At 47.9% G+C, this 12,740-nt stretch overlaps 1 protein-coding gene across 11 annotated transcripts in view; it reads left to right on the plus strand.

Moving 5' to 3' along the window:
• Window positions 1-12,740, plus strand: part of CAMTA1 (calmodulin binding transcription activator 1) — a 323,207-nt gene that overhangs the window by 267,833 nt on the left and 42,634 nt on the right. For 10 of the 11 annotated variants that reach the window (XM_040588315.1, XM_040588301.1, XM_040588306.1 and 7 more), the window contains 4 exons: window positions 1,765-1,905; window positions 4,293-6,148; window positions 9,477-9,603; window positions 10,378-10,512. In XM_040588315.1, the coding sequence (XP_040444249.1) occupies window positions 1,765-1,905; window positions 4,293-6,148; window positions 9,477-9,603; window positions 10,378-10,512 (2,259 nt within the window). Of the gene's footprint in view, window positions 1-1,764; window positions 1,906-4,292; window positions 6,149-8,881; window positions 9,001-9,476; window positions 9,604-10,377; window positions 10,513-12,740 lie in introns of those variants that run through there. The other variant, XM_040588311.1, reaches the window with a different exon arrangement.

A 12,740-nucleotide genomic window follows, 5' to 3' on the forward strand; every position in this document is an offset into this window, starting at 1 on the left:
TTAAGAGGAAATTCAAAATTGTGAACGTACTAGAAAGCAAAATCTGTTGGGTACGATAACAGTAAATGTGGTTGTCAGGCAAGCATAGAGGGACTCATTACTAAACTAACTGCAGCACTTTAAACAGTGATATGAGGAAGAATACTTGTAAACCTTATTTACAATATTTCTGCAAGTTATCCAGCCTGGCCAATAAAAATACAGATTCTGTAATATAAAACTATACCAAGATGAGATGCTGTTAGGCAAAGTAACATTAGTGGGTGATGAGGCAACACAGCAACAGGTGATAAAGAAAAGGCAATAAAACTGCTTCACAGAGCAGATCCAGGAACTCTGTTCTGCCGGCTGCTTATGACATACTAAATAAGGAACACTGAAGAGGAGAGTAGGAGATTCACGCGATATCCTGCCTCTTTGACGATGGTCATTAGGTGTCACGAACATGCCTTCATTTGCTTCTGATCTTCTTGCATGAAGCAGCTTACAGCTTGTCGCTCCAGAGTCTGCAGAGTCTGGCTATAGAGGGATTATTGGCCCGATGTGCTGTTGGCAGTATTTCACGACCTCACATCGAGGACCTTCACCACGCAGTGATCTGTGTATTTAGTGCTTAATCCTACAAAGGGAAGTCTGTAGGATTTTTGACTTTGATTCAGCATGTTCTGTTTAGGGGGTTTAGAACACAACATCCATGGAACTTGCTTTGCTGGAGTATGACACACTCGTGCAAGGAAGCGGCTCTTCAGGCATGAGCTGCCAGGCACGGGGACATCTTGGAAATGTTGCCACCAACCAGTGCTTTCCAAAATCTGCAAGTGAGCTCTAGTGCACACAAAGGATAAGTAAATAATATGCACATATAAATTGCTTAGAGAGATGTTAAAGGAGACAGAAGATGCTTTGAGTCACTTGTTATGGAGAAAATATTCTATAAATGCTACTTCCATTGAAAGTCAGGTTGAGAGTATCACTGTTAGGTGAAATTCTGCATCTAAAAAAACTCTGAGAGGGAGCCTTTATTCAAGTAATTTATGTGCATGCGGATTAGCATTCTTATTTAAATAGCTAACAGTCTGAGAGAGAAGCCAAGGAAAAAGACCTTCAGTTTGCAACAAGTTCTGTAACGTCACCCTCCTGCCTGTTTTCCCAAATTACTAAAAAGTTGTCCAAGGCTGAGGAGAAGCTCACACAATGTCTGTTAGTGACTCCCCAAAAATGAGTCAGTCTTCACTGCTGCCCACCAGGGTGTGACAATGAAGACCTGGCAAAAGGTTTGTATTTGCTATTATAGTGGTGTATTTTTGATTGCTGATTTTATTATAAAGCTAAGCAATTTTGTTTTCATATTAGACAGAAAAAGATTCCAAAATGCTCCTTGGAATTGTACTGTTCTGTTTTGATGAAACACAAGTATTTTCTTGCTTTCAGGTTTTTAACGAAGGTTACATGCACTGCTTAGGCAGTCCTTGCAATTTTTCAGCCTAGTTACAAGACCCGCCATTAACAGCAAACTGAAGCAGAGCAAGATACTCCACTGAGATTTTTTTTCTCTGTATGTACCTCATCCAGGAATCCTAGTTAGAAGCCTATGGATATCAGGGAGCAGAGAATAGTAAAACAACAACCATTACTCTTGCTTTTTATTGCTCTCCTTCAGTTCTGGCAAAAAGCAGCAGGAATGGGTTTCTGCTGTTCTTTTGGAGTAGCTTTTGATGGTTTCTGGCACATTTCTGATGGGAAGTTTTACTGTTCTCTTTGCAGTTCATGGCATTAAGTGGACATGCAGCAATGGAAACAGCAGTTCAGGGTTCTCGGTGGAACAGCTCGTGCAGCAGATCCTTGATAGTCACCAGACCAAACCGCAGCCTCGGACACACAACTGTCTTTGCACTGGTACCTTGGGTGAGTACCTTGGGAGGGCACAAAATGATCACAGCTTAATCCAGACTTGGAGTAGGGTTTGTAGTACTGAAGCACCTAAAAGTGTTGTATCATGAAATGCTGAGATGCAGTGAACTCAGAGGTGACAGAAGTCTTGAGCACAAGAAGATGTAGCTGGAACTTCTGGAAAAAATGTCAGTGTTTTGTAATGTGCAAGTTCTAATAGATGCTGTCTGTATGTGACCTGCTCAGACAGGCATATTCTCTTCTACGTGCTCAAATTTTGTTACCAAAGCCTCAAAATTTAATGTTCTTCCAACTTCACCCTCTGAACTCCCTGCCCTGCAGCCCACTTTGCTGAAGAAAATGGGCTCAGGTGGTTAATCACAAGGTATCACCAGGATAAGAGAGGTCTTACTTAGGTATCCTGAAAATATGGGAGATTTTTTTCCTGTTAAAGAAGATGGCATTGTTTTGAGTGAAACTACAACAGCAAGAAATGGCATCCTTAGTATTATCATTTTATAGAGAGAGTGGGAAGCTGAGTGATTCACTTCTCCAACTCATCTGCTTTAAGGGCACCCCTTCCTAGTACTTCGGTCAAGTAAAATATATGACACTTTAATGAGTCTTTAGCAAAATGTGTGGAGGAAAGCTGTCATTGCTTCAAAGGGTTTGTTTTTTCTTCTTTTTTTGGGCAGTTGCATTATACAATCAAGACTTAAGTAAGAATTATGACCTCTGAAATACCTGAGTTTGTATTAAAATTCAACCCTTAAGGCTCAGCATTTGATCCAGGCTTGCAGATCTGAACATGAATCCTTTTATTCTTCCCTTTGATGTTTTGCCTTGTGCTAAGTCTGCTGCATGCTTCTTAACATAACAGTATTGCTTTGTTTTGTAACGGCTTGCACATTGACACATACATTCCCAATTCCTTACTGTCATCCGCAAAGACGGCGGCATGAAAGCCTCTCCCTTGTTCCTGTTCATCTCTATGCCTAGGAGAATAGAGAGATTTAATATTGCATTTAGTCTCAAAAGCAGTGTCCTGAACTACTTTAAGTGACCTGATTCAAATCTTGAGCACATAATAGAGAAGTTCCCCTTCAAGGGCAAGGGACAAAAGATTTAGCAAATTGCAGCGGCTACACAGACGCTTTATGTTACCCAGAAGATGGCATTTACAGTTGTAGCCATTAGTTGTAAGGAGGAGGTTTCTTTCCCCCTTTAGTCATTATACAGTACCATAATTAATGTTCTTACTCCATTCTAGGGAAAATGGATCAATTGAAGAAAGAAACATCAAAAATTCATGGACTGTTCTTCTTTAAACAACAAAAGCAGTCCCTGTACCAGTTTGTGGCTAAGATGTCTTTGCAGGCAGAAGTGTTTACTTCATCCTACCTGGTTTCCAAGCTCCCAGGAACTCGGGGGATGTTCATCTTCTGTCGGGCCAGTAAAGGCACCAGCTGGCTGAACTCAGGGGAGGGCTTGTCTTCTGGTGACCTTTGCTTGAGCGTTCTTCAGCCACTCCGATAGCAATCATTGACTCTGGGTGCAACATCTCAAAGTACAAAATGTTTTATCTCTCAGCATATGAACAGCTTAGAACAAGAGAAACACATCACCATCCCTGTGGGAAGGAAAGCTTTCTTTGTGCTGCTTTAATAATTTAATAAAGCTTCTTTAATAATTTGATTGGCAGCTGTAATGGACATAATGATGACAGGAAGATAAGGGTTGCAATCTAGGCACCAGGGTCATGCCAAGGACAGGAGCATGATATAGCACCTGTCACCTCCAGATTGCCAGTCAGCATCCAAACCACCGATTGTCAAGCGATTGTCAAGCCACCCGATGTCAGCCAGCATGAAGAGCTGAGCGTCTGTGTCACAGGGGGCTGAGGTTATGTCCATGGTGCAGATGAAACAGGGCCTGCGAGGCAGAAACTCTGCCACAGCTGACAGCAGCAGCCCTCGCATTGCAGGCTTTGCACTGAGAACAGGCACACGTACATAAGTCCAAAACCTGTCGCAGATGCCAGTTCCTCTCCTTCTGATGTGCTGTGTGATCAGGGCAGGGAGGAAGGGGGTAGGTGCTAAGGTAGGGGTAGGTGGGGCAAGGGGAAGGGTGCAGTCATGCCCGGTGGCTGTCATTGCATGCAGTGGATTTATGCATTAGATGGAAAGGGAGCTGTCAGTCTGGCACTGGCGAGAAATTAGTTTTATTTCCAAGGTCCCTCACACTCTCTCAAGTGTGTGCTTGCTGTCTCGTATGTGTGCTCGTTCACTCTCACACACAGGCGTGCGTAAGCACGGCTCTCCTTTGCTACAGCCGTAACACTTGCAGCTAGCATTGCCTTAATTTTTTATCTACTGAATGGCAAATGTTGTTTTCTGGCACAGGGGCAGGAAGCAGTGTGCATCACAAGTGTAACAGTGCCAAACATCGCATCATATCACCAAAGGTCGAACCAAGGACAGGTGGGTACAGCGCTCATTCAGAGGTACAAAATAACGATGTCTCTGAAGGCAAGAATGAGCACAGTCATGGCAAGGCCTCCAGCCGAGAGAAGAGGAACGGCAAAGTGGCAAAACCAGTGTTGCTCCATCAAAACAGCACTGAGGTTTCTTCCACCAACCAGGTGGAGGTCCCTGACACGACCCAGAATTCTCCTGTGTCCATCAGCAGTGGATTAAATAGCGACCCGGATATGGCGGATAGCCCGGCTGTCACTGGTGTGTCCAGTATGGCTGTAGCATCAGTTATGGGAAGCTTGTCACAAAGTGCCACCGTATTTATGTCGGAAGTCACCAGTGAAGCTGTGTATACCATGTCACCCACCTCTGGCCCAAATCAACACCTTCTGTCCTCAGATGCAGCTGCACAAGGACTGGTACTTGCTGTGAGTTCAGATGGACACAAATTTGCTTTTCCAACAACTGGCAGTTCAGAGAGCTTGTCGATGCTACCCAGCACGGTCTCCGAGGAACTTGTGCTCTCCACAACTTTAGATGGAAATAGAAAAATTCCAGAAACCACCATGAATTTTGACCCGGACTGTTTTCTTAACAATCCCAAGCAAGGGCAGACTTATGGTGGAGGAGGTATGAAAAGTGACAGCATCAGTACCAACATAAGGCAGTCACCCACAACAGAACGTAGCTTCAACTTCAACACAACCCTCACAAAAGAAATTAAAACTGAGGACACATCTTTCGAACAACAGATGTCCAAAGAAGCATTTTCCTCCACTTCTGCATCTAACACTCTCACCCTCACTACTGGTTCAGGTTTGCTTCCATCTGGAGGAGGTCTGAGCCCAAGTACCACCCTGGAGCAGATGGACTTCAGTGCCATTGACTCCAACAAGGACTATTCTTCCAGCTTCAATCAGACCGTCCAGAGCCCTCACGTTCATCAGACCCCTTCCCCCAGCTTCTTTCTGCAGGATGCCAGCAAACCTCTTCCCCTTGAGCAAAATGCTCACAACAATTTGAATGACACAAGTGGCTCATTTGTGAACACGTTAGGAATCCCCAGTGTGAAAACAGAGTCCTCGTCCCAAACTACTTCCAACTGTAACGGCACAGTGGAAACCAGAATAGAGTCCACCTCTTCTCTCCAGCTCATGCAGTTCCAAGCAAACTTCCAGGCAATGACTGCAGAAGCTGAAGTTCCCATGGAGACCTCCCAGCAGGCAGAAGGGAATGAAAATCTACTTAAATCAGGGGATCTTCAAGCCTGCAGTACAGAGCATTACTTGCAGCCCGAGGCCAACGGGGGTATCAGGAATGGGAACAATCTCCCTATTCTCCAAGGAAACATGGTACAAGGACTCTATCCTGTGGCCCACCCCAGCTTAAATAACTCCTCCAACATGGAGCTTAACTTGGACCACTTTGACATCTCCTTCAGCAACCAGTTTTCTGATCTAATTAATGATTTCATATCAGTAGAAGGTGGGAGCAATGCTCTTTATGGACACCAGCTGGTGTCAGGTGACAGTGCCGGACTGTCTCAGCCTGAAGACAGTAACAGAGCAACCTACAACCAGGCTGAAATGTGCATTCCTTGCTGCAGTCCTCAGCAAGCCAACATGCAGCTCAGCAGCACAGAGAACGGAGCCAGCACGATGGCGTACATGCATGTGGCTGAGGTGGTCTCAGCAGCTGCAGCACAAGGCACTTTGGGGTTGCTACAGCAGAGTGGGCGCTTGTTCATGGTGACAGATTATTCACCAGAATGGTCTTACCCTGAGGTAAGTCTAGGGCTTTTACTCATTAATGTTTGCTGCCTTATCTCTCATTGCTTTGTTCATAAGGGCTCCCAAGAACTGTTTTGTTAAAGCTTTGACAAGGCTTTTAAAACATTTCTCTTAGAAGTCGGAGTATCCAAGGCCATTTGCATGTCTGAGTGTACTTTTAATTAAGCACTTCATTACCCTGACAGGGCTTTTTCTTCACTTAGGAAGCATCCAACAAGAAATGTTTTGTATTATTGAAAAGCAAAGTATTTCCCACGCAAGGGCCTCATGGTGCTACCTATCCACATTAGAGCAGTAGAGTTTGCAAACTGGAGCTGATCCTGAAATCTAGCTCTGATGTTCTTAGTAGAATAATTCCTGACCTGCATTGCCTCGATGAGTTCAGCACTTACCTCCATCCCACAGACTATCCAAAATCAGTCACACGCACCGAGTTAAAAATGGCAGCAGCACAGGCTTAGAATGACGTGAAGGAATGCTGGAGGAAAGAGGCTGTTTTGAGCCAGTAATGGAGAAGCAGGTTGTTTTGAGTAAAAAAAAAATATTGGTCCTTTGTGGTTTTGTAAGCCCAGCCTTGGAGCACTGTTGTATTTGTTACTTTACAGAGACGTATCATAACTTCTCAGGAAAAGATCTCTGTTCCCGTTGACTAGTGCTATCCGATTATCAGTCCTGTGATGCCACCCCCAGTAAGTGTGCATCTGACACCACTGGATGGCAAGTTTGCTAGTGGGCGAGACCGCAGAAATATGCAGTAATAAGCAGATGAGGTGGTTTAACCTTCAGCTGGATGATCCTGTGACAGCTCCAGGACCGTGCTGGTACAGGAGCAGGTGATGAGTTGGTATTCAGTGGCTCAGCGAGTTCACATACTCTGCAATAAGGGACTTGGTGTGAAAACATGGGTGTTCGCTCTGCAGGTGGAAATAAACTGAGGTTTCTGGCATGCAGGAATGGCCGACAGGCACAGATGAAGAGCCGCCTTCGGGAGTTTCTGCCCTCCATTTAGTCGCTCGCTCTCCAGACAAGTCAATCGTGGCCAGCAAGGCGGCGGTGCAGGCTCAGGCACAGTGGGTGGCTGAAGGCATCCTGCTGCTCGCTACAGCCTCACCCACCGCTTGCGTGGCCCGCAGCTGACTGGGAAATCTGGGACTGCCGGGGCCAGGAGGTGCCCAGGGGCCTCAGTTCTGCCAGCTGCCAAACCCAGGGGCCTCTCTAAGAGACAAGGTGGTCCCTGACCGTGCCGCTCACCACCAGCTGGAGTTTACCTTCTCTAGGTCTTGGTGGAAAACTGGGTCTGAATGTGCCAGTCACCCTTCTCTGGAGTATAATCCAAGCTGAAGTGTCAGCCCTGTGGTGGTCACTGCTGGTGCCACCTAAGTAACATGGAACAATTCACCATCCCTGGGGGTGTTTAAAGAACGCGTAGATGCGGTGCTTAGGTACAGGGTTCAGTACTGGGCTGGGCAGTGCTGGGTTAACAGTTGGACTTGATGATCTCAAAGGTCTTTTTCAACCACAACGATTCTGTGATTCTGTGAATAATGCAATGATGGACTTTCAGCAATGCAAGGATGGCCTCCTAGCAACTGAACCCAGCTGGGCTTCATTTGCAAGAAGCAGAGCGTTTCGGGGGCGTTTGGCTGTGTTGGGCTACAGACACTGCTTCTGCCGTACCTGTTGTCCGACAGTCAGTCAGACTCCTGCTTGCTTGCGTAGCAGGCCCCAAAAACCAACAAAAAAGACCTGACAGCAATCCTTCAGCCTTTCTGGTGCAAGTCTTTTCTTTTTTGCTGCTACCATGGAAACGCTTTTTCTGTTAACCGTTGCTACACTAACGAATTGTTCCACACCTGCTAGCAGAGTTTGTTTTATTTCTGTTTTATCCAGACCGCAAGGCTTAATCTGTCTGCATAGACTCACCAGAACGTTTTCCCAAGCCAGTGCAGGTCCAGGATCGCGTTCTGGTGCCGTGGGTTTGTGCGCGGAGCTGCAGGTTTGGATTTGCAGGGGGCTCGGAGCGACACCCCAGCGGCTGGTCCGCCCTGTTCGCTGGGACCCCAGGCAGGACGGGAGGAGCCCCCGAAGGAGCCCCCGAAGGAGCCCCCGCGCCTCCGGGCGAGCCCTGCCGCCGGCGGTGGGGCTCCCGGGCCACCGTGGCCACCGGGGACCTCCCGGCGCCGTGCCGCTGCCCCCGCACGGGGCTGCCGGGGGGCGAGGCGGCCACGATCCGCCTCCCGAGGGCCGCGCTCCCGCCGGCGGCCGCCCGAGGGCAGCACGGCCGCGGGGAAGGGAAGGGGAAGCCGGGGCCGGGCCGGGCGGGGGGAGGCCCGGCAGCCGCTCTCCCTGAGCGGGGCCGGCCCCGCTGCCCCCGCCGCCCCGGGAAGCCGGGCCCGTCGCTGCAGCCCCGCGGGGGAGCGCGGCGCTGCGGGCCAGCGGCAGCCCGAGGGGCCGGGCGTGGGGCCCGGGGCTCGCTGTCCCGGCGGCACCGGAGCCTGGCAGAGCCCCGGCGGCGGGAGGGGGAGAGCTCCGGGGCAGGCCCGGGGTGCCGGGGCCGAAGGACCCCCCCCAGCCACAGCCCCGTTCGGGGCCGCTCCGCGTCCCTGCCTGACCGAGTGCCCCAGCACCCAGCAAAGCACCAGCTGCGGGCTGCTGGGTTCAGCAGAGATCTGCCGCCACCACGGGGCGGGCCCAGGGTCCCGCTCCTCTGGTGCTTCCAGCTGGGACTTTGGAGGCGACGTGTAGTGCCCCGCACGCAGCCTCCATCCCCGTCAGCAGGGCCAGGGCAGCCGTGGCAAACACAGCACGCTTGCTGTGACCGACCCGCGGCACTTGCTCGTGGCAAGGTGACAAACCTGGAGCCTGAGGAGGCGATGGTGCGCGGGAGGTGGGAGTGGAGCACCCAGAAGTTCCCAGGAACTGCCCGGTGGGAGGGATGTGTGGCTGGCAGTGTTGGTATGGTTTGCCATGATTGGTCTCGGTGCTGGCAAGTGACCAGAAGAAAGGCAGGTGGTCTGCAGCGAGGGTCACGCTGGCCAAGCACTGGGCTTGAGTGTATGGGCAGGAGTGGGGAACAGAGTGAGTGAAGAGAAATAAAGATGCTCTACAACAAAGATACTCTGCTACGGAATGCTATTTGCAATTTTCCCATGCTGGTGGGATACTGGGGCATCTGTGTCGGCTGGTGCCAAGGAACTGTGTTAAGTTGGCACTTTTGTTAGCCCTCATGATGCTGTTTGCAATTCAGCCCTTTCAGTGCATGCTCCTCCCTGGGGATGGCTTCTTCCATAATGTTCTTTTTCTTTCCCTCTTTTCCACACAGGGAGGAGTAAAAGTCCTAATTACTGGTCCATGGCAGGAAGCCAGCAATAATTACAGCTGTCTGTTTGATCAGATCTCAGTGCCTGCATCTTTAATTCAGCCAGGGGTACTGCGCTGCTACTGCCCAGGTAAGGAACACCCCTCTCCTAGAGCTGGTGGCTTCAGAGCAAATTCTTAGCCTGATAGTGTCGCGTATATGTCTCAACTAAACCCTTGGGCCCATTGTGAAAGGTAGTGTGTACACATCAAGAAGCTTTTCCTTTTTCTTTGGCCTATTTAGTGTGAGAACAGCAATTTTGGATCTTGATACATCACAGCAGATCACAACAAATATTTAGAAGCTCTGAATTAGCTTTAAAATAATTATTGGAAATAATATAAAGTCATTCTAAGCATTTATGTAGTTTTGAAATAGCAGATTAAAGAGCAGCTGTTATTCAGGGGTGCGATCACTGTTCTACTGACTCTTAATTTGCCTATATTCTGCACTTTGTCCTTGGCACTCACAGGAGAACACCTTCAACCTCCCTGCAGAGATTTTCAGTAGTGCTGGCCCTCAGTATATGGCATCAAGTGTATGGAAAATAACTTAACTTTATAGTTAGGCCCCAGCTTCCCACTGGAAATGCAGCGAGGCTGGTTAATCTTTAGGAACACATGTGATTCTGCCTCCTGCCAAAACAACGCATTAGACGACTTAGAACCTTTGTGTTTGAAAGTACAGATTGGTATTGTGGACTCTTCAGTTGTCTAGTCAGAAAATTATTGTCAAATGCCCCCTCTCCTCTCTTTGCATCTGCTCTCAGCCTGCCACTTAGCACGTGAGGAGATCAATAGGATAATACCTAGCCATGCATTTCTGTGGGGAGGTCTCTGTCTTACCACATGCGCTTTCCTTTTAGCTCATGACACTGGGCTCGTGACTTTGCAAGTTGCCTTCAACAATCAGATCATCTCCAATTCTGTGGTGTTTGAATATAAAGCCAGAGCTCTGCCAACCCTGCCTTCCTCCCAGCATGACTGGCTGTCCTTGGATGGTAAGCAGCATGCGATAGCCTTTAATAGAGCTCAACGAGTGGTAGGACTGTGAATGTGAGAGGCAGCTCCTGTTGTGGGGGAGGGATGTAGAGGGGCAAGTTTGTGCTCTGGGGAAGGTCTGGTTGGTTTGTTACACAATTAATCAAAGTCTTCTGGCTGAAGTTTCTTCCTAGTTCATTTGATGTGAACGTTATGTGGCTGCATTTGATGGGAAGTAGACAAAGGGGTGTTTTCTTTGTCTGAAAAGAAGGCTGAACAGGGACTACCCAGTCCCTAACAGCAGAGGAGCATCTATCCTGCAGTTGTCTTCCCTGAGAACTCTGAAACTTGAGCTTGTTTAGAAAAAAGTGTATTTAACATACGCAGAAAGTGGGAAGATGGTGAGACAATTTAAGGAATGAGGGGACTTTAGCCAACCACTGCTGTGATGTCCACATCCACCTTGTTTCCTAGGAGTTACCAAATGGGGCAGACACACATTCTGCCAAACACTTCAGAGTCTCAGTGTCAGACCAGTCAGTGCTAATGGCAAGCCATGGCACATGACAGCCATAATCACCCTTTTTGGACTCATAAAAGCATCCCTTGTGCATTGCAGGGACGAGATGGACTCCCTAACAGCATTAGCTCTTAGCCAAGTAGTTGGCAGAAGAATCCATGATTGATCAGAAATAGATCTCTCTACAATGCAAATGTCACACTGAGGGATGGGAACACAGGCTCCGGATTTGTATGGCAGCTCTGTGCATGCAGGTTTTAGGTTCAGGTTTAGCTGGTAACCCTCTGCCCCTAAAATGCATTTTATAAAGGAGCAAGATGAGAAGGATAGCAGGGGAACTTAAGAGCCTGAAACATTCATTTCCCTTCCTGTGCACAATTGCTAGAGAGATGCAGCTTCCAACTCTGACCAAGGAGATGCAGGGAAAAAGCTGTTTTGTATGACGTGCTGGGAAGGGACCAGTAATACTGCTTTCATGTTTCTTCTTCAGTGGGAGTCAGCTGCTGGGGCACTGCGTTTTGTGCAATCTTAGCAAAGTCCCAATACTCCAGCTTGGTGACCCATTTGCAAAGTGTCTGTTTTCTCTACTAAATAAAGGGGACAAATGTGGTAAGGTTGGATCCTTAGTCTTCACAGATTTGGTAGCTGAGAAACTAATATCGATGTTACAAAGTGTTACACAAAAGAGGTCATGGGAGTAGTTGTTTGCACAGGGCCATACTGCAGGCAAGAGAAATAATGAGCTACTATACTGATGCAGTTTGTTCCTCAGGCAATTAACCTCATCCTACTTTGTCTGTCAGCTGCAAACACAGTAACTGTAATACTACACATGCTTTGGGAAATCTACTGTGGATATTACTTTTGACACCAGTTCAATGCCTTTAAAATATTGCTATCATGGTGAAGATTTGAAGCATATGTTATTGTGTCATTGTTATTATTTTAGATCTTTGATGGACATGGCAAATGCTTAGAACTGTTTTAATTTAACAGGAGAAATATTGACAGTTTCAAGCTTAATTCAGGCCAGCTACATGTCAGTGTAGGCAGGTGGTGTTTGAAAGGTTTTTGGTGGGCTCTCTTGTTCTGTCTGGGAAGTCCTGACAGGAAAAGCTTTCTTCATTAAAGCATTTATTATAAGCTTTCTCCATACGATTAGCAGCTGTGAGCCTGCGGACTAGTGAGGCAAGTCAAATCTGAGCACCCTGACACCGCTGATTAGAGCATCCACAGCTCATCTGTAAAACGTGAGCGCCATGGGCAGGTGAGGAGGAGCCATTTCTAGCTGGGTCCTGGCAGAGCGGTGTGTGTACATGTGCAGTCTGAGCTGATGCTTTCGGAGACAGTTGGGGGGGAGATAGTAAGGAAATAGAATTTCCTTCAAAGTAGCATCAGGCATGATTTCAGTGGCACAGTACCTGTATCTTCAGCTGTTCAAGGTTATCCATTAATATTAGCAGCAGAGTGGAGCATCCTTCCCTGGCTCTCCCCCTCCCTGTAGCATCACAGAACACAAACATTTAGTTTGTCTCCACTGACCTGTGCCTGCTGTGTTTCTCACGCCACGTACAAGAGGGACATTTCAAGGAAGTTGGGGCGGCACTGCTTCCGATGTTTGTGGATGCGAGCAGAATGGAGACAGATCACTGTGGTTATTGCAGTGTAAAGAGAGGTGTGTGACTTGGCTGTAGAGGCATACTTGCAAACAGAAATGGAAATGGTTCT

This window comes from Falco naumanni, chromosome 3, assembly GCF_017639655.2.
Source record: "Falco naumanni isolate bFalNau1 chromosome 3, bFalNau1.pat, whole genome shotgun sequence".
NCBI lineage: Eukaryota > Metazoa > Chordata > Aves > Falconiformes > Falconidae > Falco > Falco naumanni.